Source organism: Engraulis encrasicolus, chromosome 13 (genome assembly GCF_034702125.1).
Source record: "Engraulis encrasicolus isolate BLACKSEA-1 chromosome 13, IST_EnEncr_1.0, whole genome shotgun sequence".
In the NCBI taxonomy this organism is placed as follows: domain Eukaryota; kingdom Metazoa; phylum Chordata; class Actinopteri; order Clupeiformes; family Engraulidae; genus Engraulis; species Engraulis encrasicolus.
In genome coordinates, this window is record NC_085869.1 from 10,294,086 (window position 1) to 10,320,585 (window position 26,500).

At 44.2% G+C, this 26,500-nt stretch overlaps 1 protein-coding gene across 1 annotated transcript in view; it reads left to right on the forward strand.

Moving 5' to 3' along the window:
• The window catches only part of tbc1d4 (TBC1 domain family, member 4), a 105,265-nt gene that overhangs the window by 69,741 nt on the left and 9,024 nt on the right, over positions 1–26,500 (forward strand). Inside the window, exons 16-21 of the mRNA XM_063213026.1 lie at positions 3,871–4,029; positions 7,057–7,215; positions 15,393–15,637; positions 18,933–19,092; positions 20,053–20,222; positions 21,911–22,087. Coding sequence (XP_063069096.1) covers positions 3,871–4,029; positions 7,057–7,215; positions 15,393–15,637; positions 18,933–19,092; positions 20,053–20,222; positions 21,911–22,087 — 1,070 coding nt within the window. The remainder of the gene's footprint in view (positions 1–3,870; positions 4,030–7,056; positions 7,216–15,392; positions 15,638–18,932; positions 19,093–20,052; positions 20,223–21,910; positions 22,088–26,500) is intronic.

Consider the following 26,500-nt stretch of genomic DNA (forward strand, 5'->3'; position numbering starts at 1 on the left):
CTTGGATACCTAAGCTGTGATCTCGTGTGCACACAGGGCCGCTGATAACTTTAGCCAGGCCCAGGACAAAGTCGTCTGAAAGGGCCCCTCCAGCCCAATACTTACAATGTAATGAGGACCCAATTCTGGGGCCCCTCTCCTCTCCCCCTGGGCCTGGGACAACGGCAGTCCTGCGCGCAGTCACACACACACACACACGCACACGCACACACACACACACACAGACAGAGAGACAGAGATAGAGAGCAATACACAGAAACACCCAATATGTATATATTTTTTGCAGCTTTTCACTCTCCCCCTGGCGTATTTAAGGAGTATAGGGAGGGAGGGAGCGTCCATGTTTGCTCGTGCTAAGCTGTGTGTTTCTCTTGCAGCGCTCTCTGTTTATTTATAGAGAGTCAGATGCTTAAGCCTCTGTTCCAGGCGCAGCAGCAAGCAACTGCTATTTTCAGACAGGAATGTCTGCTGGACCGGTTCAGCGGTGCGTTTCTCGACAACATCGTTGCTAACTAAGTTAGCAACTTACTTTGTTGCAATGCAATTTCCCATTCGAATCCTAGTAAGTTGCTAACTGGTTAGCCAGCATGCTTTCGAGAAACGGAGTCCAGGCCGGGAGCAATAGCACAGCTGAGCCGCTGCCCTCTTCAAGAACTCAATATATTAAGGATTTTTTTCCCCCTTCTTTCTTCTTCTTTGTGTTCAGACAGAGGCCTGCAGTATTAGTTTGGGCCTCTCTGTGTTCAGGGTCATGTGTTGTTGGATAGATAGATCATCACTTGGCCTCCAAAGAGTTTTTCAGACGTGTGGGAAATGTACACAACAAGATTGCACAGAACTTAAAATTCTCACAACCATTTCCTTTGTATGCACAAGAACATAAGTGTGCTCTGTCATATGAAGGGGGTGGCGGGGGGACTTTTCTCAAACACTGCCCTCTATAGACACAGTGGGATATTGCATCATAACGTCATGTTAATGTCACTTTTCCTCTCCTCCCCCATATTTTCTTTGTGTGGTACCTGTCTGTCTGTCTCAATGAATAGAAGGTAAGGCTTGCGAAGGAATGTGAATGCTGCACTAAATGTGTCTCTAGCTGTAGACAGCATGGGGATTGTAGGACGCTTCTTTAGTATAGAACCTGCTACATGTGGCTAGCCTGATAAACCAGACTAAATGTGGATGTCTAATTTAGTCTGGCCTCGATGCATAATACATCCGAAGATTGTTGATGAGAACAACCTACCTTCAAAACCCTGCCCGCTTTGATTCAAAACACATCTTTGCGTTGTAATTGGTTTGCCAGATTCATGGCATTCTGGCTTCATTGAATCATTATGCGAGGCCAGACCCACCCGTAGACAAAACATTTTGCCGTCCAGCGGGTGGCGCTGGTTCACCAGGCTAACATGTGGCTGGAAAGAACATGAAAGGGGCTTGTCCTTAGTAGTAGGCCTATTTTAATGACTGTGTCTGCCACCTATTTTGTAGTAGGCCTATTGTAAGTACTGTACTGTGTATTGACGTACTACTGTATGTGCAGGCTTAAAGGGACATTTTGGTCAATTTCAACATGCAGTTGTAATGCTCACACTACCCTGGACTTGTCAGTGCCTGAGATTTTTTTTTCTTCTTCTTCAGCCGTTTCCGAGATCCTGGTCATTGTAATGGGGACAGCTCTTTGTTTACATTTCAAAAAAACATTTTTATTTATTCCCAAAAACATCCAAAAGGTTATAAAACATCAGCAGTCAACTAGCAAACAGCAGTACCTTTTGGGAAAATATTTGGAGTTGGCCTATGTTTCATTTTTTTTAAATGTAAACAAACGCTGCCCCCATTAGAATTGCTCATATCTCGGAAAGGGCTGAGCCGAAAAATGTGGCATCACCAGGTACTGACAAGTCAAGGGTAGCGTGAGCAATACAACTGCATGTTGAAATTGACCAAACTGTCCCTTTAAGGCAGTGTGTCAGTTTCAATGTGCCTAACGTGTCTTTTTTCTCAAATGGCAATTCTAATAATGCAATTGAAATGCATAGCTGCACTTTGAACCTCAAAAAGTGTCCAGTGACTCCAGTCATCAGGGTCACTAGGAGGGCACAGCCTGGCTAGTACTGTACAGCTTGACATACTGTTCCTAAAAATACAAGTTCATTACTTGCTGAGTTGCAGCACAAAAAATGCAGTGGGAATATCTCAAATGGCAATTCTAATAATGCAATTGAAATGCATAGCTGCACTTTGAACATCAAAAAGTGTCCAGTGACTCCAGTCATCAGTGAAATGAACATGTACTGTACTAGTTCAGAGGAGTGGATGTGTGCACATCCCACCCGATGGGCCAGGGGCAGGACAATGAGAGTAAATCCAAGTAAAAAGAGAGAAGTCCGCGACACTGCTTGTCTTTTGTGTATTTAATGGAGCAACGTTTCGACCTTCAGGTCTTCATCAGGCAAAGCATGTACTGTACTAGCCTGATTATCATCGACCTTCAAATCTCTTCGAGACAACGCTGAAGGTGTTGCGTCACTAGGAGGGCACAGCCTGGCTAGTACTGTACAGCTTGACATACTGTTCCTAAAAATACAAGTTCATTACTTGCTGAGTTGCAGCACAAAAAATGCAGTGGGAATATAACTCTGCCTCCCCTAACAGGAAATTAGCTTTTTAGTGACTGCTGAGATGGCTGCTGGCTTTTTTTATTTCCTTTTCCTGTGGGGCGGAAGAGAGAGACAGGAAGTGATCCATCTGGCCTCTTGCCCTGTGTCCCTGACCTGCCCCGCCCTGCCCTCTGCTCAGACCTCTCTATGTTTGTAGTTGTGTGTATTTGTTACAGAAAAGCCACACTCTCAACTCCGTTTTTTTTGTATTTATTTAGTGGGGTAGTATGACACAGATGGATGCCACCTTCAGCTTCTTGAGCACTGTCATGCTATCCCACTAAATTAATACAGGAATCTAAGTCGAGAGTGTGGCTTTTGTATATCAAATAGACTGGTCCAGTTGCCCGCATCTGAAGAGCGTTAATACACAATCTGGAGTTGTGCACACTTCCTCAACAAACCAAAAAGGCAGGGCGCCAAGGCACTCTTCTAAGATAAAATTGCTCTAGATTAAATTATTTAAGTTAAATCATTAAAGCAGTTTTATCTAAGAAGAGTGCCTTGGCGTTCTGCTTAAAAAAAATAATAATAAAAAAAAACATCTTACTACTTTCTGTGAATGCCACAGCCCTCCAGCCCTCTTCATTCTTTCAAACCTGAAACTGTGTGGCTCTACCGTGGCTGATATGGTAGGGCACTCGTCTACTACGCGGCTGACCCGAGCTCGATTCCCGGCCCGGGTCCTTTGCCAGCCATTCCCCGTCTCTCTCTCTCCCAACTCACTTCCTGTCTCTACTCCACTGTCCTGTCTGAGAGAAAAAAGGCATATAAAGCCCACCAAAAATACTTAAAAAAAAAAAAAAACTGTAACTGTGCATATAGTAGGCTCCTGAGTATACTGTAGCCTGCAGAGCCTGAGCTGTTGGCCTTGACAGCTGCTGCTTCTTGCGTGCCATAGAGAAGGTGTGTAATCTAGCTGACTGGTTGTCATGGCTACCAGGTCTCACTTAATCTACCGTGATGATGAGTCATTGAGGTGGCAGACACGACAAGTTGTCATAACATTTTGTCCCCCCTTCTCTTGTTCCATCTCTGTCCTTCTCACTCTGCCTCCCTCCCTCTCTCTCTCTTCTTTCTTTCTCCCTCTTTCTTTCTGTCTCTGTCTCTGTCTGTCTGTCTGTCTTTCTTTCTTTCTTTCTCCTCCTGTCCTCATTCCTCCTCCTTCCTCCTTCTCTCGTTATTCCTCCACTCCTCCTCTCCACAGCCAGTCGAGATGAGCTGCACATCCGCAAGATGAAACTGGACTACCAGGAAGTGGGCCAGGACTCCAAGGAGGTGCAGGCCTTCTGGGAGAGGAAGCTGAGCGCTCCCTGTAGGGCCAAGGTCCAGTGGGACAAGGAGGACCTGCAGTACCTCAGCCAGGGTGAGCAGAGCGAGGAGAACGACCAAGCCCCCCGTCATATAATAATAATAATAATAATAATAATAATAATAATAATAATAATAATAGTAATACAGAGGCCCAGTGGGACAAGGAGGACCTGCAGTACCTCAGCCAGGGTGAGTGATGAGAACGTCCAAGCCCCCCTTAAAGGGACAGTTTGGTCAATTTCAACATGCAGTTGTATTGCTCACGCTACCCTTGACTTGTCAGTAGATGGTGATGCCACATGTTTCGGCTCAGCCCTTTCCGAGATATGAGCAATTCTAATGGGGGCAGCGTTTGTTTACATTTTCAAAAAATGAAACATAGGCCAACTCCAAATATTTTCCCAAAAGGTACTGCTGTTTGCTAGTTGTCTGCTGATGTTTTATGACCTTTTGGATGTTTTTGGGAATAAATAAAAATGTTTTTTTGAAATGTAAACAAAGAGCTGCCCCCATTACAATGACCAGGATCTCGGAAACGGCTGAAGAAGGAAAAAAAATCTCAGGCGCTGACAAGTCCAGGGTAGTGTGAGCATTACAACTGCATGTTGAAATTGACCAAACTGTCCCCTTAAAGCCATACTAGCAATGGTGAGGAATCTTTTAAAAAGTCTTGGTTCCGGTTCATGATCCGGATCACTACCAGAATTCAATCACTTGTTCCTTGGGTCATTTCCAACAACTCCACCAAGTTTCATCCAAATCCGTCCATATGTTTTTGAGTTATCCTGCCGACAAACAGACAGACAAACAAACGGACAACCAGGCAAACCAACGCGACCGAAAACATTACCTCCTTGGCGCAAGTAATAATAATGATATGCATATATAGTAATAATAGTAATAAACAAAGTCAAGCAAGTGTGCGGTAAAATCTATTCTCTTTCTTATGAGCAGCTTGTGCTGTCCAGGGGTGAATTTCTCAAAACCAAAGTTGCTAACTACATTAGCTACTGTGCTGTTTTCAATGCATTTTCCCATTGGCAACTACCGAAGTTGCTTACAGGCTAACAACTTCTCTTTTGAGAAACTCACCCCAGTAGTGTAGAGGTAAGCAGCGTTGGGGGTGTGAGCAGGCCTTCTGGGAGAGGAAGCTGAGCGCTCCCTGTAGGGCCAAGGCCCAGTGGGACAAGGAGGACCTGCAGTACCTCAGCCAGGGTTAGGGTGACCAGATTTTTGTAGTCTGAAACCGGGACACTTTGTGCATGACCGAAGAACAATATTTGGCGGGCGGGTCTGGGGGTCCTCCCCCAGGAAAATTTGGACTTTTTAGATGCCATTTCCTGCATTCTAATCAACTTTAGAGGGAGGAATGACAAATCGCAACTGACTCCTTCAGACTTTCTATACAAGCGCTGGCTGCCATTAATTGTGGCAGATAAACATGTAATCTTTTCCATATATTTACCCTGATAGACATGGCAAAATGTAGTGGGTGGCCCAAACCGGGACATATTTGTGTCCCGAGAGGGTTTGCTCGGGACCTGGGACGCACAACTCCAAACCGGGACTGTCCCGGTCAAACCGGGACGTCTGGTCACCCTAGCCAGGGTGAGCAGAGCGAGGAGAACGACCAAGCCCCCCGTCATATAATAATAATAATAATAATAATAATAGTAATAATACAGAGAATTACGTGTATGTGTACTGACTGGCAAAAAGTGAATTGGCTAATTGACAACTGTATCAAGGACAAGAATTAGTGTTATGTTTTGCTGGTGTAGTGTTATTGGGTCAGGATGAGTGAGGAGAACAACCAATCCCCCCTTAAAGCCATACTGTACCTTTTCTGGAAATATATGCGCTTATTTTACACCTCTACTTCAGTTAAATAATTACATTTCTCCTGTTCTTTCAGCCATTCTCATAGTCTGGCGATGCTACTTCTAGTGCCAAGCTAGCGATTCGCATTGAATCTTATGGGTCCAGCTAGCAGATAGATACAGGCATGCTAGCTTGCAGGTAAAATTTGCACTGCCAGAGAACGTCTGGGAGTACAGGAGAAAGGTCAAACTCAGTCATTTAACTCAAGGATAGCTGTAAAATGTGTTCATTATTTAAAGAAATGCTACAGTATCTCTTTAATCTCTCTGCTCCTATTCATCTTTCTTCCCCTCCGGCTCTATGTGTGGTCCCCATGTCCATGTTCGCAGTAGAAAACCACAACGGACTAATAACTATTAAGGAGAACGGCCATCTTTGGACCTCCTCCTCCTCCTCCCTCCCTTAATCTCTCTGCTCCTTTTTTTTTTGTTCTGGGTCTGTGTGGGGTCCACATTCCCATATTCACATTAGCAAACCAGAACGGGGTAATAATAACTGGTAGTTTCAGTGTCTGTATCTAAAGCAAGTGACCTCAGTGAGTATATTACTAGCCTCTGTGGTCTTGTATCAAGGCTCAGTGAGTATATAACTAATCTCAATGGTCTTATAACTAGCCACAACGACCTAAAAGCAAGTAGTTTGCAGAGCATTGTCTTTCAGACGAATTGCAAAAAGACGTTCTGCTCCCACAAGCTTGCCTGGCACCAATATGAATTCAATTTTATGGTCGGAAAAATCAACTTTTTGAATTTCAATTCAAGTCAAGTTAATGGGTAAACTGGTTTTGCAGTTCAAGAATGAGAGATATAATGTGTCCCTATAGACAATGTACATGTGGTTTTGTTTATATGCACATTGAATATTGATTACAGCTTGAATGTTTTTAATATTTGTGAAATGATTCATTTTATTGTTGACCTAATTCGTTCTTTCTTGGTTGTTGTTTTTTACCTTTTGTTCTTTCCTCCTTCTCAAAATCTCACTTAATTTAAAATGTGGTGGTTGTTGGGCCTACTTCAGGCAACTCTTCCATAGAGAAAAGGAGTACTCCCAAGTTTTGAGGATTGGACTTTGCCTTTTTGACTTAAAGAGCACCAGCACATTAACGTTTACTTACTCAACAAAGAAGAGCGCTCAGCATCTCTCAAGCACCTCACTTTATTTGTCTGCCTCACTCTCTCCCCCTCCCTCCCTCCAGGTGTGCCTAAGACCAGGCGTGGTGAGGTGTGGCTGGTCCTGTCTCAGCAGCATCGTCTCAAGCATCGCATAGCCGTGAGGCCTCCGCCCCCAGACACCCCCTACCAGGACCTGCTCAAGCAGCTCACCGCCCAGCAGCACGCCATCTTGGTAGACCTGGGTAGGTACATATAGCAGCACGCTATCCTGGTAGACCTGGGTAAGTACATATAGCATATAGCAGCACGCCATCTTGGTCATAGCCGTGAGGCCTCCGCCCCCAGACACCCCCTACCAGGACCTGCTCAAGCAGCTCACCGCCCAGCAGCACGCCATCCTGGTAGACCTGGGTAGGTACATATAGCATATAGCAGCACGCCATCCTGGTAGACCTGGGTAGGTACATATAGCAGCATGCCATCTTGGTAGACCTGGGTAGGTACATATAGCATATAGCAGCACGCCATCTTGGTAGACCTGGGTAGGTATATATAGCAGCATGCCATCTTGGTAGACCTTGGTAGGTACATATAGCAGCACGCCATCCTGGTAGACCTGGGTAGGTATAGTGTGCAGCACAAAAAAAAAACCTTGGGGTTTCTTAAGACAGATGGCGCATTAGACCATAGCGCATCTATTTTTTCCAAAATGCATTTCATCTTCAAAAAAATGGTCATGTTGATACTTGGTGATGAAAAAAATCACTGCAATATTTGTAAAGTGTGTCGAATATGTCAGGAAGAATTTACAGTCATAAGATACTGAAATTTCAAAATGAACAGCGCTATAAGTTGTAGAGGCAAATACAGATAAATCTATCAAACATTTAGGCTGTTTAAACAAAATGACCTCAACAATTCAACATTTCTAATGGGCAGAGAGAGAGAGAGAGAGAGAGAGAGAGAGAGAGAGAACCTGCCACTGACTGTTAAAAAGAGCGTCGGCTCCTTTAAAAGAGGGAGGATCTAGGCCAGTGTTTCCCAACCAGGGGTACATGTACCACTAGGGGTACGCGAGCACACCTCAGGGGGTACGTGGAAAAAATGAATAATAACAAATATATGGAGTGTAGTCACATGGGGATAGGAACAGATATAGAGCACGAGTGAGGGGGGTACTCATCATGTGACAAAATTGCTTAGGGGGTACGCAGGATAAAAAAGGTTGGGAAACACTGATCTAGGCTACACAGGTACAGCAGAGTGCTCACAGCAGAGCCTGTCTATCGTCTATCTACGTCTATCTACAACCACACTGGCCCACAATAGAGCTTGAAAGTGACGTCAATTCCCCCGATTTCATGGGACCTCAACAAAGTTTTTAGCCGAAAATCGTAGCATGTAATCCAATGGCGGTATTAAAATGATATTTCGATCCCCTTCGAGTTGTGCCACGAGCTCCACATATGTTTTTTCTGATATTTTTGTTTAATTTTTCATACGAACCCCCAAACATTTTAGAAAGCTGTGTTTCTTCGCATTTTTCATGCAGACGGCCTCGGAACAAAACATTGATACTTCTGCATGAAAAATCTTTATCTAGCCTCTTAAACAGCATATTTGTAGCCCAGCGCATATAATGACTGAGATCAGAAGATATTTACTCGCTACCATGTTGTTAAATGGTCAGTTTAGGTCCCGTGAAATGCGGAACTAAGGGGCGGGACTTTCAAGCTCTATGATTTGGCCTAAACCTGACAGTTGTTCTCAGAGTTGGAATGCCAGAGGAGTTAAAACTCGAAATGAATTCACTTTGCAAAAAAAAATTCAAGCGCGACAACCGCAAGGTTTATTACCGTCGGACATAGCAACACAAACACATTCAGCAAGAGTAGATATTGACAGTTTCAGTTTGACAATCTTCAAAATGCATATCACACGGAATGTTTTGCAATGATGGCACAGGCAAGATTTCTGGAAGTTGTTTATGTGTTCCATGCAATGCGTGAGGAAATGTAGTCTATGTCGAGCTGGTAGCCTAGGCTACTCACACACAATAACGTCTCTCTAGCCTATGCTTCACCTCAAACAATAACGTCTCTCTAGTCTACCACTTATGAAAAAGCACTCAAACAACACCTACCACGGCAGAGAGATGAATACTTTCAGCATGAAAACACTGTTCATATTTATTATGTCTGCTGAAGCAACAGCGACTGGAGGGCAGTCTGAAAGCGTCTGCTAGGGAAGGGAAGATTCACTGATACGTATAGAAAAATCGATACGACCTGTATGGTACGGTTGCATCGATTTGCAAACGTCTGCATCGGTAAGAAACGCAAATAAAATCGAGATACATCGTATCTTGACTGTCCGCATCGGTACAAATCGGATAATATCTCTTAAAACTTTTTAGAAACTGTCAATTTCAGGATTTGTTCTCGTGCGCAACGCACATCACCTTGCTCTGATTCAGACCGCCTTTCCATCTCTATTGCGAGGAGGCGTGACCAAGCAAACAGTATTTTCCTTTGAGTCAAAGCGGCGGGTTACCAATGTGGAGCACATTTTGTTGTCACATACAGCGAGTTTTCTGGTCATCCGGTGACTTTTTAAATGAAAGTTTCTAGCGACCATCTTCTGCGAGTCTGGAAGACGTGTGGAGAGAGTACTCGCTTCATTATTTGAGTTGATAGGGTAGTCTACCGTGCGGGACAAACAACAAAAGAAAAGTGTCTGCCAACATGTTGCGGTTTCCGAATGACGGCAGCATAAGCATACAGCGCACAAGATTGAAAAAAAAACATAACCGTGTTGGAATACACTGTAACAAATAGCTGTTTATTTACGGAAATTCTGCAACAGCATTCTACTGCTTTTCGAAAAAACAGACAACTACTGTGAAAATATTACTTTGAGTCACATATTGAGCAAAAACAGTAAGTACTGCACAATAGCAGTATTCGCCGTTGTGGAAAAAACTAGAGATGCACCGGATCCTGATTTTTAGGATCCTGCCGGATACCAGATCCACTGAATAAGATCCTGCCGGATCCGGAACCGGATACCGGATCCTACAAAAGGTTTGAAACATATAGTCTACTCGCACACGTGGGCCCTTTTTATTACGTTGGCGCAAACTATTGTTTAGACTCATTGGCTTATTGCCACACTGCCTTCAATAGCCGCTTCCAAAGGGATTTCACTCCATGCAGTGATTGGGGTTGTGAAAGACTGAAAAGCCTAGGCTAGACATGCACCAGACCCTGATTTTTAGGTAACATGCCGGATACCGGATCCACTGCTTAAGATCCTGCCGGACCCGGACCCTGTGAAAAACTCTATTATCCTGACGGATCCGGATCCGGAACCGGAACCGGAACCGGAACTGGATCCGGTGCATCTCTAGAAAATAACAAGTTATTTTAGGCAGCACCATTGAAACCCATTCATCCTCCACTTGTCCGTGATCACCATCAAACTTCAATACCACCTGAAGAACTGAAGTCATTCTGACTGGTTAAAGATGATCTGATACTATCAAGCATGATGAAACAATTCCTAAGGAAACTGCAATACTTAAAAAAGTGCTTGATGCAGCAAAGTGTGAGTAGCACATGCATTTTGATAGTGATGAAAGTGTGAATGGCTGAAACAATTTAAGAACTTGTAACACTCTTGCAACAAGCAGCCCCATCTAAACCAATCTGCTAATCAGTGCCTGGCCTCACCTGAGTAGGGCTGTTATGCCATTATTCAATTACGGGCGTCACCTGCCAAGGGCCTGATGACTCTGGTCACATGGTACTCTTGCACCTGTATATAAATCTGGACTATCAACACTTCAGTTGCTTGCCTGCCTGCTGGCTGGCCTGCATGGCACAGCATAGCACTTGTTTGCCTACAAGCTTGCCTACAAGCTTGCTTACATGCTTGCACACTTTCCTCTTTGTGAAAGCTTGCTGTATGTGGCATCATTTGTGGCATTGTGGCATATAATGTGCCTGCTGCAAATTAGGCATTGCTTTGAGAGCTAGCTTGTAGTGCTGCTTGTTTGCTGTGCTACTTGGTGCAAATAATTTTTTTAAAGACTGACCAATGCTATATTCATCATTGGCTCATCAAGAGATACCGTAAAAAGCCCACCTCGCACACTATCATTGTAACATAGCACTGCGTACTATGAAATTTTATTCATGCCCACACTTTCAAAGGACCACCGCAAACCATTTTCTCAATACAGCATAGCGCCATAGTATCATGCTCAAGGCACTCCAGTCATGGTGAACGATGGGAGGGTGGGGTGGTGGGCCAGGGTGGGGTGTGGAGGCCAGGGTACCACAGTTATGGAGAATGATGGGTGGGGTGGGAAGTTGCCATGGCCATATTCATGAATACAACTATGACCCAGTATTTGCCTGTCATCACACAGTAAAATTCAACTTTTTAACTGAAATGTACTGTTATTTTTCTGTAGAGTACTGTTATTTAACAGTTCAATTGCTGCTGAAAAAATGTTATATACTGTGATACATTAAACAGCAATGAGCTGTATTTGATTTTTGGTGTGAAATAACAGTAGAATTACAGGTAAATATAATTGCCAGTAACTGCCGTTATTTTGCAGGGAAATTTTCTTAGAGTGTACGTTACAGAGCCTGTGCATTCGTGTTAAGTCCATTGTTCATGCAGTAAAAAAAGAAGTGAAGTCGCTAAGTTGGCATCATTGCTTAGGAGCCTGTTAGCTCTCGTGCTGGACACACAGTCTGATTTGCTGCTCGTGCAGATTGTCCATGAAGTTTAAAAAGTCCCGTTGAAAAGTACACTATTCCAACACTTCAGTCCAGTACGCACGTTATTTCCCCCTTCTGATATTAACCCCATTCCCAACATCTACTTACTAAATTGTTCTAATTTGGATCAATTGTAGTTGATAAGTTGTTCAGAGCTTACCTGTAAATGTAGTTAGCCTATTACATGTCCAGGTATTCCACCATGATCAGAAGCTCTGTGGTTTTCCCATTTTTATTTAAAAAAAGAGATATAGGCCTACTGTAATTGGCATGGTATTCAGGTATATTGTATTGTGTATTTTTTCATTTTCTCTGCTCATAGCAATGTGCCCAAGGCAAAATGAGTTCTCACTGCTCTCTGTATGTTTTCCAGTATAGGCTATTTCAAAAGTAATATGCACAGCCAGGGCCGCTGCTAAGGTTTTGGGGGCCTAGGCATAACTGGTCAGGAGGCCCCCTCATAAGTAAATACTACTACTGCTACTAATAATAATGCTAATTACTGTATTCACAATTACAGTATGTCTGAAAAATGATGGCCCTTTTGGTAATGAAATATTTTTTCATGATGTTTTTAGTCAGTCTCAATTTAGGAGGTCACAATTTTGGGGGCAAAGTGGTTGAGGCTCTAAAAGCGCTCTGTTTACTCTGCTTATGCCTAACGGCAGCCTTGTGCACAGCCTTTAATATCAATTTAATCTGTTCTGTATCGCATCGTATCGTACCGAATCGCACTGCATCGCATGGCATTATAATTGTATCGCGCCATATCGAACTGCATCGCAGTAGGTAGGAGAATCGTATCGCATCTTATCACTGGTAATTTAATTAATCGTGAATGTATCGTATCGTTGCCATGTGTATCGAGATGCACATCGTATCGCTTTGATGATGAAGATTCCCATCCCTAGCGTCTGCCAATCAAACGCTAGTGACGTGCATACCCAAACTCCAAACCCATATTTTGAGAATAAATTAACGTGCAATATTTTCTTTATCGTGCGTTAAGAGTCTTACATTATCGCAGCACGTTAACGCCAATAACGGCCCACCACTAATAATATGTAATATATAGTATAATTAAGAATTATTGTTATCAAAGAAGTGTATTAATTTCCTAAATATTAATTTCCAATTATTAAGTAATTTATGGACATTTGCTATGGTCGTTGTGCCACCTGACGTTGGCTACTTAAAAAAAAAATGTAAATAACCTGGACCATGGGTTTAAAACCGATTTGAATTTTGAGACCATCCAAGCATCTTTCTCAAGGCATGGCAAGGTGTAAAGCCGCCGCAGGGGATTTCAACTGGTTCAACCATTCAGTGCGAAGAGTTGAAATGCATAGCAAGCAATACTGCCACAGAGCTCTGGTTGAAAACCCCTGGTAAAGCACATTTCATACATTCCATAATAGTTCACTCAGGCACTACAGCGGCATTAAATATAATCATCTGCAAGTGGCCATGGAGTATATTTTATTCTATCTCAGTGTCACGTCCATCTCTAAATATAAACAAGCCCTGGCCCAGTTTCACACTGACCTTCATGCTGCTGGTCTCGCCGTGATGACTTGCCACTGTGCTAAAGTTCAGCTCAGTTCACACGACTTCATGTATGTTTATATCCTCTGACTGTTTATGACCACAGGAGGGAGCTATTGCAGCATTTCAGGACGTTGAGCCAAAGATCTTCTAGGTTCTAAGATGTCTTTCCACCATCTCTGGTTAAGCTCTGAGCAACTTGCTATCTTTTTTCCCAACGGTTCAAACAGAATGAAAGGTTATATATGACGTTATTTCTAATCCTTATATACCGCTTGTATTTCAAAAGTACATCTTAAGTCAGCGAAACATAACAATAATTCTTAGCTTTGATACAGTTGCCTACGAGCCAATTCACTTTTTGACAGTCAGTACATATACTTCTCTACATAAAAGACAAATATCTAATTAATCAAAGCATTTTCTGATTTCAAATGAGGGCACCCTAGTGAGATGCCTTAATGCTTTGCATTGTGTGCAAATAGTTGATTTATTTTTTGTTGAACTTGAGTTTTGGAAAAGAAACCCCACCAGAAGTGTGAAAAAGGTGTATAATAGGGATGTAAATGAAATCGAAAAGTATCGATGTATCAGAAGCATCGTCCGGCAATTTAATCGAATCGTATCGTATCGTGGGGCATTCTTAAGAATCGAAAAGAATCGAATCGCTGGCCCCTGTGCAATGCCCTAGCTCCATAACACAATAGTAGTGGAAAAGTAATTGGAAAAAATCGAATCGAACCGAATCGCATCATATCGTGGGGAATTCTTAAGTATCGAAAAAAAATCGAATCCCTGATTTAAGAAATCGATATCGTATCGTCATGAAGGCTGTGATTTACACCCCTAGTGTATAAGCGATTGGAATTAAGTATGCCTGGAGGATATTTCACTCCATATTCCAAGGAGGAGGAGTGAAACATCTTCAATATCTACAAAGAATGCCTCCAGCTAAACTTGAGCTGAGATAAATGTGAATCTTCACAGCCAAATGCAGCATTGATTGTGGTCAGCTGTTTGCTAAAAGCAAGAAAGTCTGGACAGTGTTAAAATGGCTTAGTTGTTACGGTATAAATGGGAAATGGCCATTAAAATGTATGTTAAGCCATTGGAGAATCAGTCTTTCATGTGAAAAGTTATTAATATCCTAAAACATGGATCTGTGTCATTTCCCGATTATTTCCATCCTCCGGGAACACTGACGCACATGTAAAATCTTAAGAGAAGTGGGTTTTTTTTGTGTTTTTTTTTACTTTTTCTGTGCAATCTGTAAAATTAGGAAGGGTCATTTGACTTTGCTAATACACATACAATGGTATTAAAAAGTCAGAGATTTGATTCATTCCTGTACCAGTAGCAAAAAGTGGGTAGGAGAGGGGATGTCCTGAAGTCTGACCACAGCTGGGGGCATGGGGAGAAAGGTGTTTAGATTCTATGGATTCTAAGGGCCCAAGCACTGACAGCATTGACAGAGGCCCTTAAGGGGGCCCAAAATTGCAATCTTTCATGGGGCCCAAAATTTCCGGCAGCGCCCACGGGGTGACCCAGAGGAGCCTAGCATCTCAACACACTCCACAACTCTTAAGCAAATAAAGCAAAAGTGAAAGTGAAAGTCCGAGAAACTCCCATTGTCATCGTGACCACACTCCAAAGCACACAGTGCTCACTGCACACAACGAAATTGCCTTTATGCCTCACCCATGCAATGGTCAGGAATTACACTGGCTTTCTTTCTTTCTTTCTTTCTTTCTTTCTTTCTTTCTTTCTTTCTTTCTTTCTTTCTTTCTTTCTTTCCTGCTTCCTTCCATTCATTTATTCATTCATTCAGTCTTTCTTTCTTTCTTTCTGTCTTTCTGTCTTTCTTTCTTTCTTTCTTTCTTTCTTTCTTTCTTTCTTTCTTTCTTTCTGCACAACCTGCTAAAGGCAATATTCCCTCCCCTGTCACTGATGTACTCTCTCTCTCTCCCCCTCCCTCCCTCTCTTTCCCCCTCCCTCCCTCCCTCTCTCTCTCCCTCCTTCCCTCTCTCCCTCTCTCTCTCTCTCCCTCCTTCCCCCTCCCCCTCCCTCCCTCTCTCCCTCAGGTCGGACCTTCCCCACCCACCCCTACTTCAGTACTCAGCTGGGTGCCGGTCAGCTGTCCCTGTACAACCTGCTGAAGGCCTACTCCCTGCTGGACACCGAGGTTGGCTACTGCCAGGGCATCAGCTTCGTGGCCGGCGTGCTGCTGCTGCACATGAGCGAAGAGCAGGCCTTCGACATGCTCAAGTTTCTCATGTACGACCTGGGATTCAGGAGACAGTTCCGCCCAGACATGATCTCACTGCAGGTGAGCGTCTTCGGAGTGTGTGTGTGTGTGTGTGTGTGTGTGTGTGTGTGTGTGTGTGTGTGTGTGTGTGTGTGTGTGTGTGTGTGTGTGTGTGTGTGTGTGTGTGTGTGTTAAGGGTGGTTTATGCCTCGAGATCAGCGTCCCTGCGTCGTGATGCAGTGAGCCGCGCAGTTAACGGAGTGAAGCCCCCCCCCCATCACGCAGGTACTCTGGGGCACCTCCCCAAAATTGTGTCGCGACGGCGTGAGGGGCGAAAATAGGTCTCTGATTGGTTCTCTCGACCAGCCTGCTCTGTCCTCGAGTCGAGAACAAGCTACTTCCTTGTTCTAACCTTCGTCGGTCTACGGACTGTGAGCTCTTCATTAAATAAGTTGCCCGTGCTTTGTCGTTTGATTTATTTACACGAACCAAAGACAACACGTGCGCTTGCAAGTTACCACGCTGAAGTTATTTGGACAGTTGAACAGTGGTTCCGAGGTCGAGGAAACATTCCGCTTCGTCCTCGACAAATGAGCCACTTCTTTGTTCCAAACTACCACGGTGGCTGCCAGTGCGATCAAACATGCACGTGATATAAAGATGTAATGTTTCATTTTCATTGTCGTCGAGTCTGTGAGGCTATAAAAACAACCGACACGTCTAGGTTACTATTTGTATTGAAGGCAGTTTGAGCGTGGAATGACATTGCGCAGAACATGCTTCAAAACAGGGCATAAACCAAAATTAACTGCATCATGGCTGCGACAAGCTCACTCTGTGGCACAAGTAGGAAGCATAACCCGCCCTTTAGACACGAGTGAGGGGCAGGTGAGGGTCCAGTGTGTGTGCATGTTGCACATGAATAAGGAGCAGGCCTTTGTCAAGTCAAGTCCCTCATGTATGATTAGGACTCTGGGATTCAGTGTGTGTGGCCTTTGCTTGTCTGTGTGCATGTGCAAGTATGTGTAAGTGCGGACATGTGTGTATACTATGCGCACTGTTCACCCGTTCCCCTGCTGCTCATTTATCCTCTAAATTTCCATTCTCATGTTGTGTAAAATCACACTTTTAGCAACTCTATTTTCACATATTTTCAGGGGAAAAACACCTGAATGCCCAACAATATAGGGTCTCTAACATCTGGAGGGGGCCCTTTCTTGTTGTCTGGCCCAGGGGCCCATGGAGTCATGATCCGTCCCTGCCCAGGGAGAAGGTTACATGTGGTTATGTTAGCAGAGAGCTGTAACAAGAGGTGGCTGATCCCTACCAAGGACTGAGGCCAGGGGTGGAGCTAGTACAGGGGGGACAAGTAGGGCATTTGACCCGGGGCCCTCCTGTATTGGTGGTGGGGGCCTTATTGTGACCATGGCAGGCTTTACGGAGGGGCCCTACAGGTGGTTTGCCCTGGGGCCCCGTGTGCAAGTGTTCCACCACTGACCTTTTTTTCCTGTCAATCCTCCCGTCATTTCATAACTCAAATTCAGAGCAAACAGTTGAAATATTTTACAGGCTGTGGCCGTTGCCTCTGGTCCTTTCAGCCTTTCACAAAAGCTCCTGTACACTTTTCATCAGACAAAGGCAGAGTGACTCACTTTAGTAGCAGCAGAAAAGCTCTCACTCTCTGACCGAAGCTGTCATTTTGTCAGAGTCAGAGCGTTTACATTGAGTGACTCAGAGTCTGTAAACTGCAAACACTGTGAGAGCTGTCTGAGAAGTCAAAAAAGATCTCTTAACAACGCCTTCAGAGGTTACATGGAGTTTAGACTGAATAGTTGGCCAATGTTCTTTATCTATGAAAGCCGACTTGCTGACATCTTTATTTTAAATTGAAAAGGAATAGCAAAACCGTCCATTAAAAGAAAAAAAAATCCCTGTCTGTTCTTATGGGTTTTTTTTCAATGGTAAATGCTAAATGGACTGCTTTTATGTATTGCCTTTTTACTCCTTCGAGCACTCAAAGCGCTTTACATTGCGTGTCTCACATTCACCCACTCACACGCTCATTCACACACCGGTGGCCGTGGCTGCCACGCAGGGTACCACCCCGCCACCAGGAGCGACTTGCGGCTAAGTATCTTGCTCAAAGACACATCAATGGGGTCAGGCAGAGTGGAGCTCGAACCTGCAACATTCTGGTTGCTGAACAGGCTCCTCTACCAACTGTACATTGTATGCCTCACATTCACCCATTCACACACCGGTGGCCGTGGCTGGGTACCACCCCGCCACCAGGAGCAACTTGCGGCTAAGCATCTTGCTAAAGGACACCTTGATGGGGTCAGGCAGAGCCACCACCGCCGGCCCTTGTGTCATATTTACGAGAACAAACAACTGGCTACGGCTTAACAGGCACACTTCGTCACAACCCCACCTATTCCTCACCGCCACCCCCCCTCACCCCCATCACAACACTACCCATTGCGCACTTGTGCTGTTAAGTTTGCACCCCGTACCACTCCTCACCAAAACACATACACACATGGGCACATCTTTCTTCCAAAGCACTGCAGGCTTCCACCTGTGTCAGAGGTATCGTGCGGTGGTGTGTAACGGAACAGCAGTCAGTCAGGCAGCCAGCCAGCTGTAACTGTATGTTTGTGTGCGTGTGTGTGTGTGTGTATGCGTGCGTGTGTGTGTGCGTGAAGTTTAGCAATATGGCAAAGGAGGTGCCATGTCTACCCCTAAACAACTTAAATTAACCAGGCCATTCTGACCTGTAAGGTATTGCATAGGACCCTATGATTCTAATCAGTCGATACTGATTGCTATGTAATTTGCTTCCATCACTATTTGGATTTGCAATGCTGCCTTCTTGGTGAGATCCAAATAAAAGTACTAAACTGTGTGTGTGTAGGCAACTGTAACTGTGTCCAAAGTGTCAACTTTCCTCTTCCTTACACTCCTCCTACCCTTCCATTTCTAACCTCTCCCTCCCTCTCCCCTCTCTCTCTCTCGCTCTCTGTTTGTCTGTCTGTTTCTCTCGCTCTCCCTTTCTCTCTCTCTCTCTCCCTCTCCCTCTCTCTCTCGCTCTCTGTTTGTCTGTCTGTTTCTCTCGCTCTCCCTTTCTCTCTCTCTCTCTCCCTCTCCCTCTCTCTCTCCCTCTCTCTCTCTCTCTCTCTCTCTCTCTCCCTCTCTCTCTCCCTCTCTCTCTCTCTCTCTCTCTCTCTCTCTCCCTCTATATATATGTCTCTCTTCCTCTCCCTCTCTCTCGCTCTGTTTGTCTGTCTGTCTGTCTGTCTCTCTCTCTCTCTCTCTCTCTCTCTCTCTCTCTCTCTCTCTCTCTCTATCTCTCTCTCTCTCTCTCTCTCCACCTCAGATCCAGATGTACCAGTTGTCGCGGCTGCTTCATGACTACCACCGGGGGCTCTATAACCACCTGGAGGAGTTTGAGATCTGCCCCAGTCTCTACGCCGCCCCCTGGTTCCTCACCCTCTTCGCGTCGCAGTTCCCCCTCGGCTTCGTGGCACGCATCCTCGGTAGGGACGTTAGGACACGCTAGTCATACATGTGGGGCAGAGGGACAGAGAGAGAGAGAGAGAGTTTGTGTATGTCTACATGTGTGTGTGTGTGTGTGTGTGTGTGTGTGTGTGTGTGTGTGTGTGTGTGTGTGTGTGTGTGTGAGAGAGAGAGAGAGAGAGAGAGAGAGAGAGAGAGAGAGAGAGAGAGAGAGAGAGAGAGAGAGAGAGAGAGAGAGAGAGAGAGAGAGAGAAGAGAGAGAGAGAGAGAGAGAGAGAGAGAGAGAGAGAGAGAGAGAGAGAGAGATGGAAAGAGGTGGGGGGACAGTCTGAGTGAGTAAGACTGATTGAATGAGTGTGTGTGTGTGAGAGAGAGAGAGAGAGAGAGTGTGAGAGAGAGAGACTCTGTGAGTGAGAGAGAGAGAGAGTGTGTGAGAGAGGGAGAGACTTGTTGAGTGAGAGAGAGAGAGGAAAAAAGTCAGAGACAGAACAAACAAAGCAGATGGCTTCAGATTACAATTTGTTGTATTGAATTGTTTGGGTGAGAAAGTCATTCAATCCCCTGTAATGATTGTTTTTCCCCTGAAGAATTGAAATGCTTTTAGAACTTAGCAGTGAGACTGGCTGTTGACGCGTGCGTGTGGGTGTGTGTTTATATTTTTGTGAGTTCTTAATATTTATGTGAGTTTTTCTGGGTAGATTTACAACCTTGTTTTCTTTAGGACAGGATGTCTAGCCAAGTTTGGTCACACCTGCTCTCACTTGTTTATAGACCTATTAGACCATCTGTCATCGTGTGTGTGTGTGTGTGTGTAGCATGTGTGCAATCAACAGAACTGATGCTTGTGAAGGAACAGATGATGATTCCTTCCTAACTATGATCTTTCCTAACTATGATTGTGTGTGTGCGTGCGCATGTGTCCGTCTGTGTGTCCATCTGTGTGTGTGTGCATGTGCGTGTGTTTGTGTGTGTGCCTGTAGACTTGTTGTTTGTGCAGGGTTTGGAGGTGATCTTCAAAGTGGCCCTGTGTCTGCTGAGTAGCCACGAGGGGGAGATAGTGGAGTGTGACAGCTTCGAGACCATTGTGGACTACCTCAAGACCAACCTGCCCACACTCAGCCAAGTGCAGATGGAACAGACCATCGCAAAGGTATGCATGTACACGCACCCGCGCACACACACACACACACACTTACACACCCATACATGCATACATACCCATATATGATTGGCCTCCAAGGGCCTTGTCTTGAACTGTATTATTTCTGCAAATATGATAGTACATTTGAATTTTAGCTGAACACGCACGTCTTGATTTTAAAGTGATACTGCGTTTTCTGGAAATAAGCTCATTTTTACACCTCCCCTTCTGTTAAATGATGGCGTTTAACCAGGCGAATACACAACAAGATTGAAGCGACAGAGAATTGCTTCTGTGCAGTGAGAGCGATTGAAGCGACTACAGTATGTCCGTTAAAAGCATTCCAACATTCCCATTGGCTGTGGCGGCTGTCGCCGAACCGCGTCATCACTAATTTGCATAATATTCCCAGGAGTTCAACTACAACTGTCGCTCTCGTCACACGAATCGTCTCTAGTCACCTACGTACTTCGCTTTTGTCGCGCGACTCAATACAAACAAAGTCAATATTTTCCGTCGCTCGCCTTGCTCAGGTCGCAGCTGGTGTATTCGTGCGGTTACCTTTCTTCTGTACTGCCAGACGTTCTCTGAGCTTAGCCATGCAAATTCTCCCTCAAAGCTAGCATGTGTAATGGAATCTTATACTGCCCTACAAACCAAAAAGGCAGTAACTGTGCAGAGCTCCAAACTGAATATAGTTGACTTTAAAATGATACTGTAAGCCAGTATAAGTGGTTTTTGGAAGATTATTGACATGTGCCAGTTTTTTTACTTTATATTACCACCTTTTTTGCATACCAATCATTTTATTTACCTTTTGACTTTGATATATATAACATTAAAGTCATAGTAGCTCATTTTTTAACAGCAATGCAGTTACTGCCTTTTTGCTTTGTATGGCAGTATGGGTCCAGCTAGCAACTAGCATAAGATTCAAAGATAATTGCTAGCGTGGTACTACGAGTAACATCACCAGACTCTGAGAACAGCAGAACAGAAGACAAGACAAGGCAATTATTTATTAAGCCCATTTCATACATGGAAGCAATTCAATGTGCTGTACAATGAGATAAAAAAAACATGCAAAAACTGAACAAAGAGAAAAAGAGAAAACGAAAAGCATAAAAGTAATAGCAGCACAAGGCGTGCTGTAAAAAGAAATAAAAACACAAGACAAAAGGCAGGTAAAACAAGATTAAGAAAAGGCAGGGATAAAAGCAGGAAGATAAAAAAGAATAACAGATAAAAATAGCTAAAAAAAAAAAAAAACCCATGAAACATCTTAAAGAAGGCATCTGAAAACATCTTCGTCTTAAGTATGGTTTTAAAACATTGAACTTTTGTGGCATTTTTGAAGACGGTTGAAACTCAATTATTTACTCAAGGGGAGGTGTAAAATGAGCTTGTGTATTTCCAGAAATTGTGCGGTATTTATATATATATATTGTGCATATCTTAGGGCCATCACACTCTCACATCATACTTTTTGGGACTTTCGGTGCAAAAAAAGCCCCAAAAACATTGCATTACTCATTACTTAAATTGCTAACGAATTCTTGAGTTCTTGAATTCATGAACATATGACAATTAATACCTTGTTGTATCCTTGAATCGTTGGACATGGACATCTCCAAGCAGCTGCATGCGTACGAGGTGGAGTATTGCTTTAATAGCGTGGTGTTTCTGCATGTCTCTAGGCGTCGGACATGGACATCTCCAAGCAGCTGCATGCGTACGAGGTGGAGTACCACGTGCTGCAGGACGAGATGGTGGACGCGCTGCCCCCCTCGGAGGACGCCGAGCGCATGGACAAGCTGGAGAAGGCCAACGCACAGCTCAAGAAGCAAAACATGGAGCTGCTCGAGAAACTACAGGTGGGGCAGGGTGTGTGTGTGGCCGGGGGGGCGGGGTGTGTGTGTGGGTGTGTGAAGGTGTGTGTGTGTGTGTGTGTGTGTGCAAGCTGGAGAAGGCCAACGCACAGCTCAAGAAGCAGAACATGGAGCTGCTCGAGAAACTACAGGTGAGGGAGTGGGGGGAGGGGTGTGTGTGTGTATGTGTATGGGTGTGTTTGTTGGTGTGTGTGTGTGTGTGTGTGTGTGTGTGTGTGTGTGTGTGTGTGTGTGTGTGTGTGTGTGTGTGTGTGTGTGTGTGTGTGTGTAAACCCAGCTGAACGACATGTCATCATCTCTCTTTATTAGTCTTGAGGGGTTTTTTTTTTCTCTTGCATTTGGTGTAACATTTTAAGCTTTTTTTCCCTACTTTAATCAAACGTTTCCCATGCCTGGACTTTCCAATACATTTGTCCCTTCCTTTTGCTTGATTATTTGTGCTCAATTATTTCCTATATGGCGCCTATTCCTTAAGCTTCCAATAGATGGCAGTATAGCACAACCTTGAAACTAAAGCCTACAGCCCGCAGACCACACTCTGAGCAGACTGATAGTTGCCTAGCCACCGTCATGAGCATCTATGGACTCAGAGGTGTGTGTGTGTGTGTGTGTGTGTGTGTGTGTGTGTGTGTGTGTGTGTGTGTGTGTGTGTGTGTGTGTGTGTGTGTGTGTGTGTGTGTGTGTGTGTGTGTGTGTGGGGTGGGTGGTGAGGGTCACAGCCGTGAGTCAGTCAGGTGTGGATCCTCCTGCTTGCCTTTGAGCTCATTCCTCGCAGACACACACACACACACACACACACACACACACACACACACACACACACACACACACACACACACACACACACACACACACACACACACACACACACCTCTCTCTCGCTCTCTCTCTCTCTCTCTCTCTCTCTCTCTCTCTCTCTCTCTCTCTCTCGCTCTCTCTCTCTTTCTCCCTCTCTCTATCTCTCTCTCTCTCTCTCTCTCTCCCTCCCTCTCTCTCTCTCTCTCTCTCTCTCTCTTTCTCTCTCTCTCTCTCTCTCTCTCTCTCTCTCTCTCTTCTCTCTCTCCCTCCTCATACTCGCGGGCCTCAGGGGGTGCATGTGTGTGTGGTGAGGCTCTGAGTGAGCAACGTGTTCGTCATTCCACATTGATCACTTCCTCCCTCTCTCTCCCTACTACGCATATTCAGTATACACCTGATTAGCCGCTTACGTGAGTGAAGTTCAGCGCACGGCACGCATGTCCGAGGCGACGCCGAGGTGGATCATTGTCTTTTTTGGGTGGATTATTGTCTTTTTTGTGCCCCAACAATTAAAAAACAAGTTCTGGAATATGATACTTTGTGCCTTGTTGTTTGCGTGTGAGATGACGATAGTGCAGGGTGTGTGTGTGTGTGCGTGTGCGTGTGCGTGTGCGTTTGTGTGTGTGTGTGTGTGTGTGTGTGTGTGTGTGGTGTGCGCACGGGTGAGGTGAGATTGTGTTGTGTTAATCCCTGTTGTCTCCCCTCCTCCATTCCCATGTCCTCAGCTCAGCTGGTGTTAGTGTGAGGTGTTGGTAGCATTGATCTGTGGTGGTGTTGCGAGAGCGTCAACAATACAGACACCAATGCTACCATGTCTCTTCTATAGCCCTCATGTGTGTTCACCAACTTCAGGAAGAAAAATCTGCACTCACAAGCTACGTCTCATTATTATTTATTCATATTACCACCACGTCCACAAGCAAACGCGTTTCGGCTATCAAGCCTTCATCAGTGTGTGGTACGACGCACTGATGAAGGCTTGATAGCCGAAACTCGTTTGCTTTTTGGACATGGTGGTAATATAAAGAAATAATGAGACGTAGTTTGTGAGTGCGGATTTTTCTTCCTTAGGTTGACGCTTTTTATCTCGCACCCAAAGACTTTCGTTTTTCCAAGAAGTTGAGCGCGTCCTTTGCCAATACTTGTTCACCAACTTCCACACCTCTTTCCTCTGGGCACCGGCCTCACTCTCTGTCTGGCCATCTCAAAATATACTGTACTTGGGGCACTACCGTGGCGCAAATGGTAGGGCACTCGTTTGCTATGCAGGTTTTATTTGCCGTCCCTTTCCCATCTCTCTCCCCTCTCACCTCCTGTCATAACCTTCACTATCCTGTCATATAAAGGCACAAAAGCCTTTATTTACTATATATATATAGTAATAGTATAGTAAATATATTGGTCTGAAATTATACAGTCATTTTTGGGGCGTGGTGGCTCAATGAGCCAAGACACCATACCATTCCGCGGGCAACCCGGTCTCGATTCCGAGTCCTGACCCGAGATCCTTTGCCGATCCTTCCCTTGTCTCTCTCAACTGGGCTGTGTGGTTAATAAAGATGAAAAAGCCCCCCCAAAAAATAAATAAATAAAACATACGAAAATGTCTTATGTAAAGTTGATAATAATAATTAATGATCAAATAAAACCAGTGTTAGATATTTCTACCTTACTTATCTCTTTTTCCCCCCATCATCTTTTCATCTTTTCTCCTCCTCTCTCTCCTCTCTCCTCCCACACAGCAGGCGTCTAGGGCTCCTTGCTCCTCATTGGGGAGTATCATCCTGCCTGTAAAAATCAGACTATGGTTATAAACACTTTCACTTTCATCTCCCCTCTCCTCTCTGCTACCTGAATGGCTCAGCACTGGCCCATGAAGTACCTCATACTTAATCTGTTTAATTTTGCCCGTTCAATCTCTCCCCGCTCTATCCTCTCCTGTAATTTAGACTGACTAGAAACAGGTGTACACCTGAGTTGTGGATAATTTGATTTCCAAATGGGAAAAAAACACAATGAAATTACATTGTAATGTGAATTATTTATAAATCTTTGACATGGATTAGGTACAGTTTAGCAATGTATGTAGTAATATGTCACCACGTGTTATTTTCGCAGCACATAAGGACGGAGAAACCATGTCGTTCGACCACAAGCCACTTCACTGGATGTTAAACGCCAAATTACGATGCTACCACTGTTGGCTAATATTGCTTATTACCTGATCAACACAGTTGCCGCTACCCAAAAATGTAAGGTAGCCCAACTAAATAGTATTTGAAGAAGGGTATTATCACGTTTTCATTGAAGTGGGCAGAATTTAGCTTACAATAGCTTACAAAGATGTCTTGAAACAAAGCAACCAGAACACGTTTTTAGTAAACAAAACCGACGCTGATGCATTTAATAATAATGGTGAACACAGCAATTGTTACGAACCCAAAAATAAAATATGGGTATGGAACATAAAAACCAGGTGAAACCAATGGGGGAAAAAAAGTGGCGATTTTAATATTCAAGAAAGTTCAGGATGAACAGAAACGGCATTGTACGCCGGGTTGAACAATAGACTTCACGAACTAAAAAGTCTTGGAGGAAAAAAAGAACCCTACTATAAAACCCTAACTTAAAAATCCACAACTTACTAACCTCCTCGAAATAAAAACACGTGAGTCTTCCGCACGATTCCTAACTCCCTAAAATAAACCTATGTCGTGCGCTAAAATGTAAAGAAAATAAAAACACCACCTTCCACCCTTACATGATTCAAATATCTCTAAAAACAAAGACAATGAAGAAATTAAAAGCTGGGTCTAAAAGTTATTTTGCCAAAAGCTTCTCCTGAGCGACGTGCAACGTGGAGAGCCGAGCAGAGAGAGAGTGGAGACTGAAGGCTGGAGTTTTTGTGTCAAGGCCTATCCACAGCTCGGCCAATCAGCGCTGAGGCTTCCACGGGCACACCTGCACGCATTCACTTAATCAGAAGAGCAAAACGCAAGGCAATTAGACAACATCAGTGTGAGGTAAGAGTGGGGCCAGTAAACATAATTAGTGGTGACAAAAGCACAATGAGTGGAAAAAGATATCTATCTGGTGGCAAAACAGGACCACGTAACACCCCCACCCTTAAAGAAATAAGTTGGCGGGATAAAAATAAGGCCAACAACTAAGAAGTCACATTTCAATAGTAAAGTAAATTTTCCAACATCACATAATTAAATTCCACTCAATTCTACAATACTCCTCCAATTACCTTCTTTAACAGACTGAATAAATACAAATCTTAATACCTACCACCATTTGGCTAAATAGCCTACATACAAACCTCAAACAGCCCATCACTACTCGACAACTTATTTGAAAATAGGCCCAGTGTTTACACACGGGACAAAAAAACGTTAGCAGTCACATACTTCGACCACGAATGTGCTGAATGTCTATGCAACAGGATTAGAGCACTGATAGGGCTCACAAGTTGACAATGCACCCAACACATTATTGATTAGTTGCCGAAATGTAGCGCAAGTTTTCAGAAAACCAAAGGGCATACTCGCATACTGCAGGAAGTTGTCTGCAAAGACCATAAATTATTTTCCACGC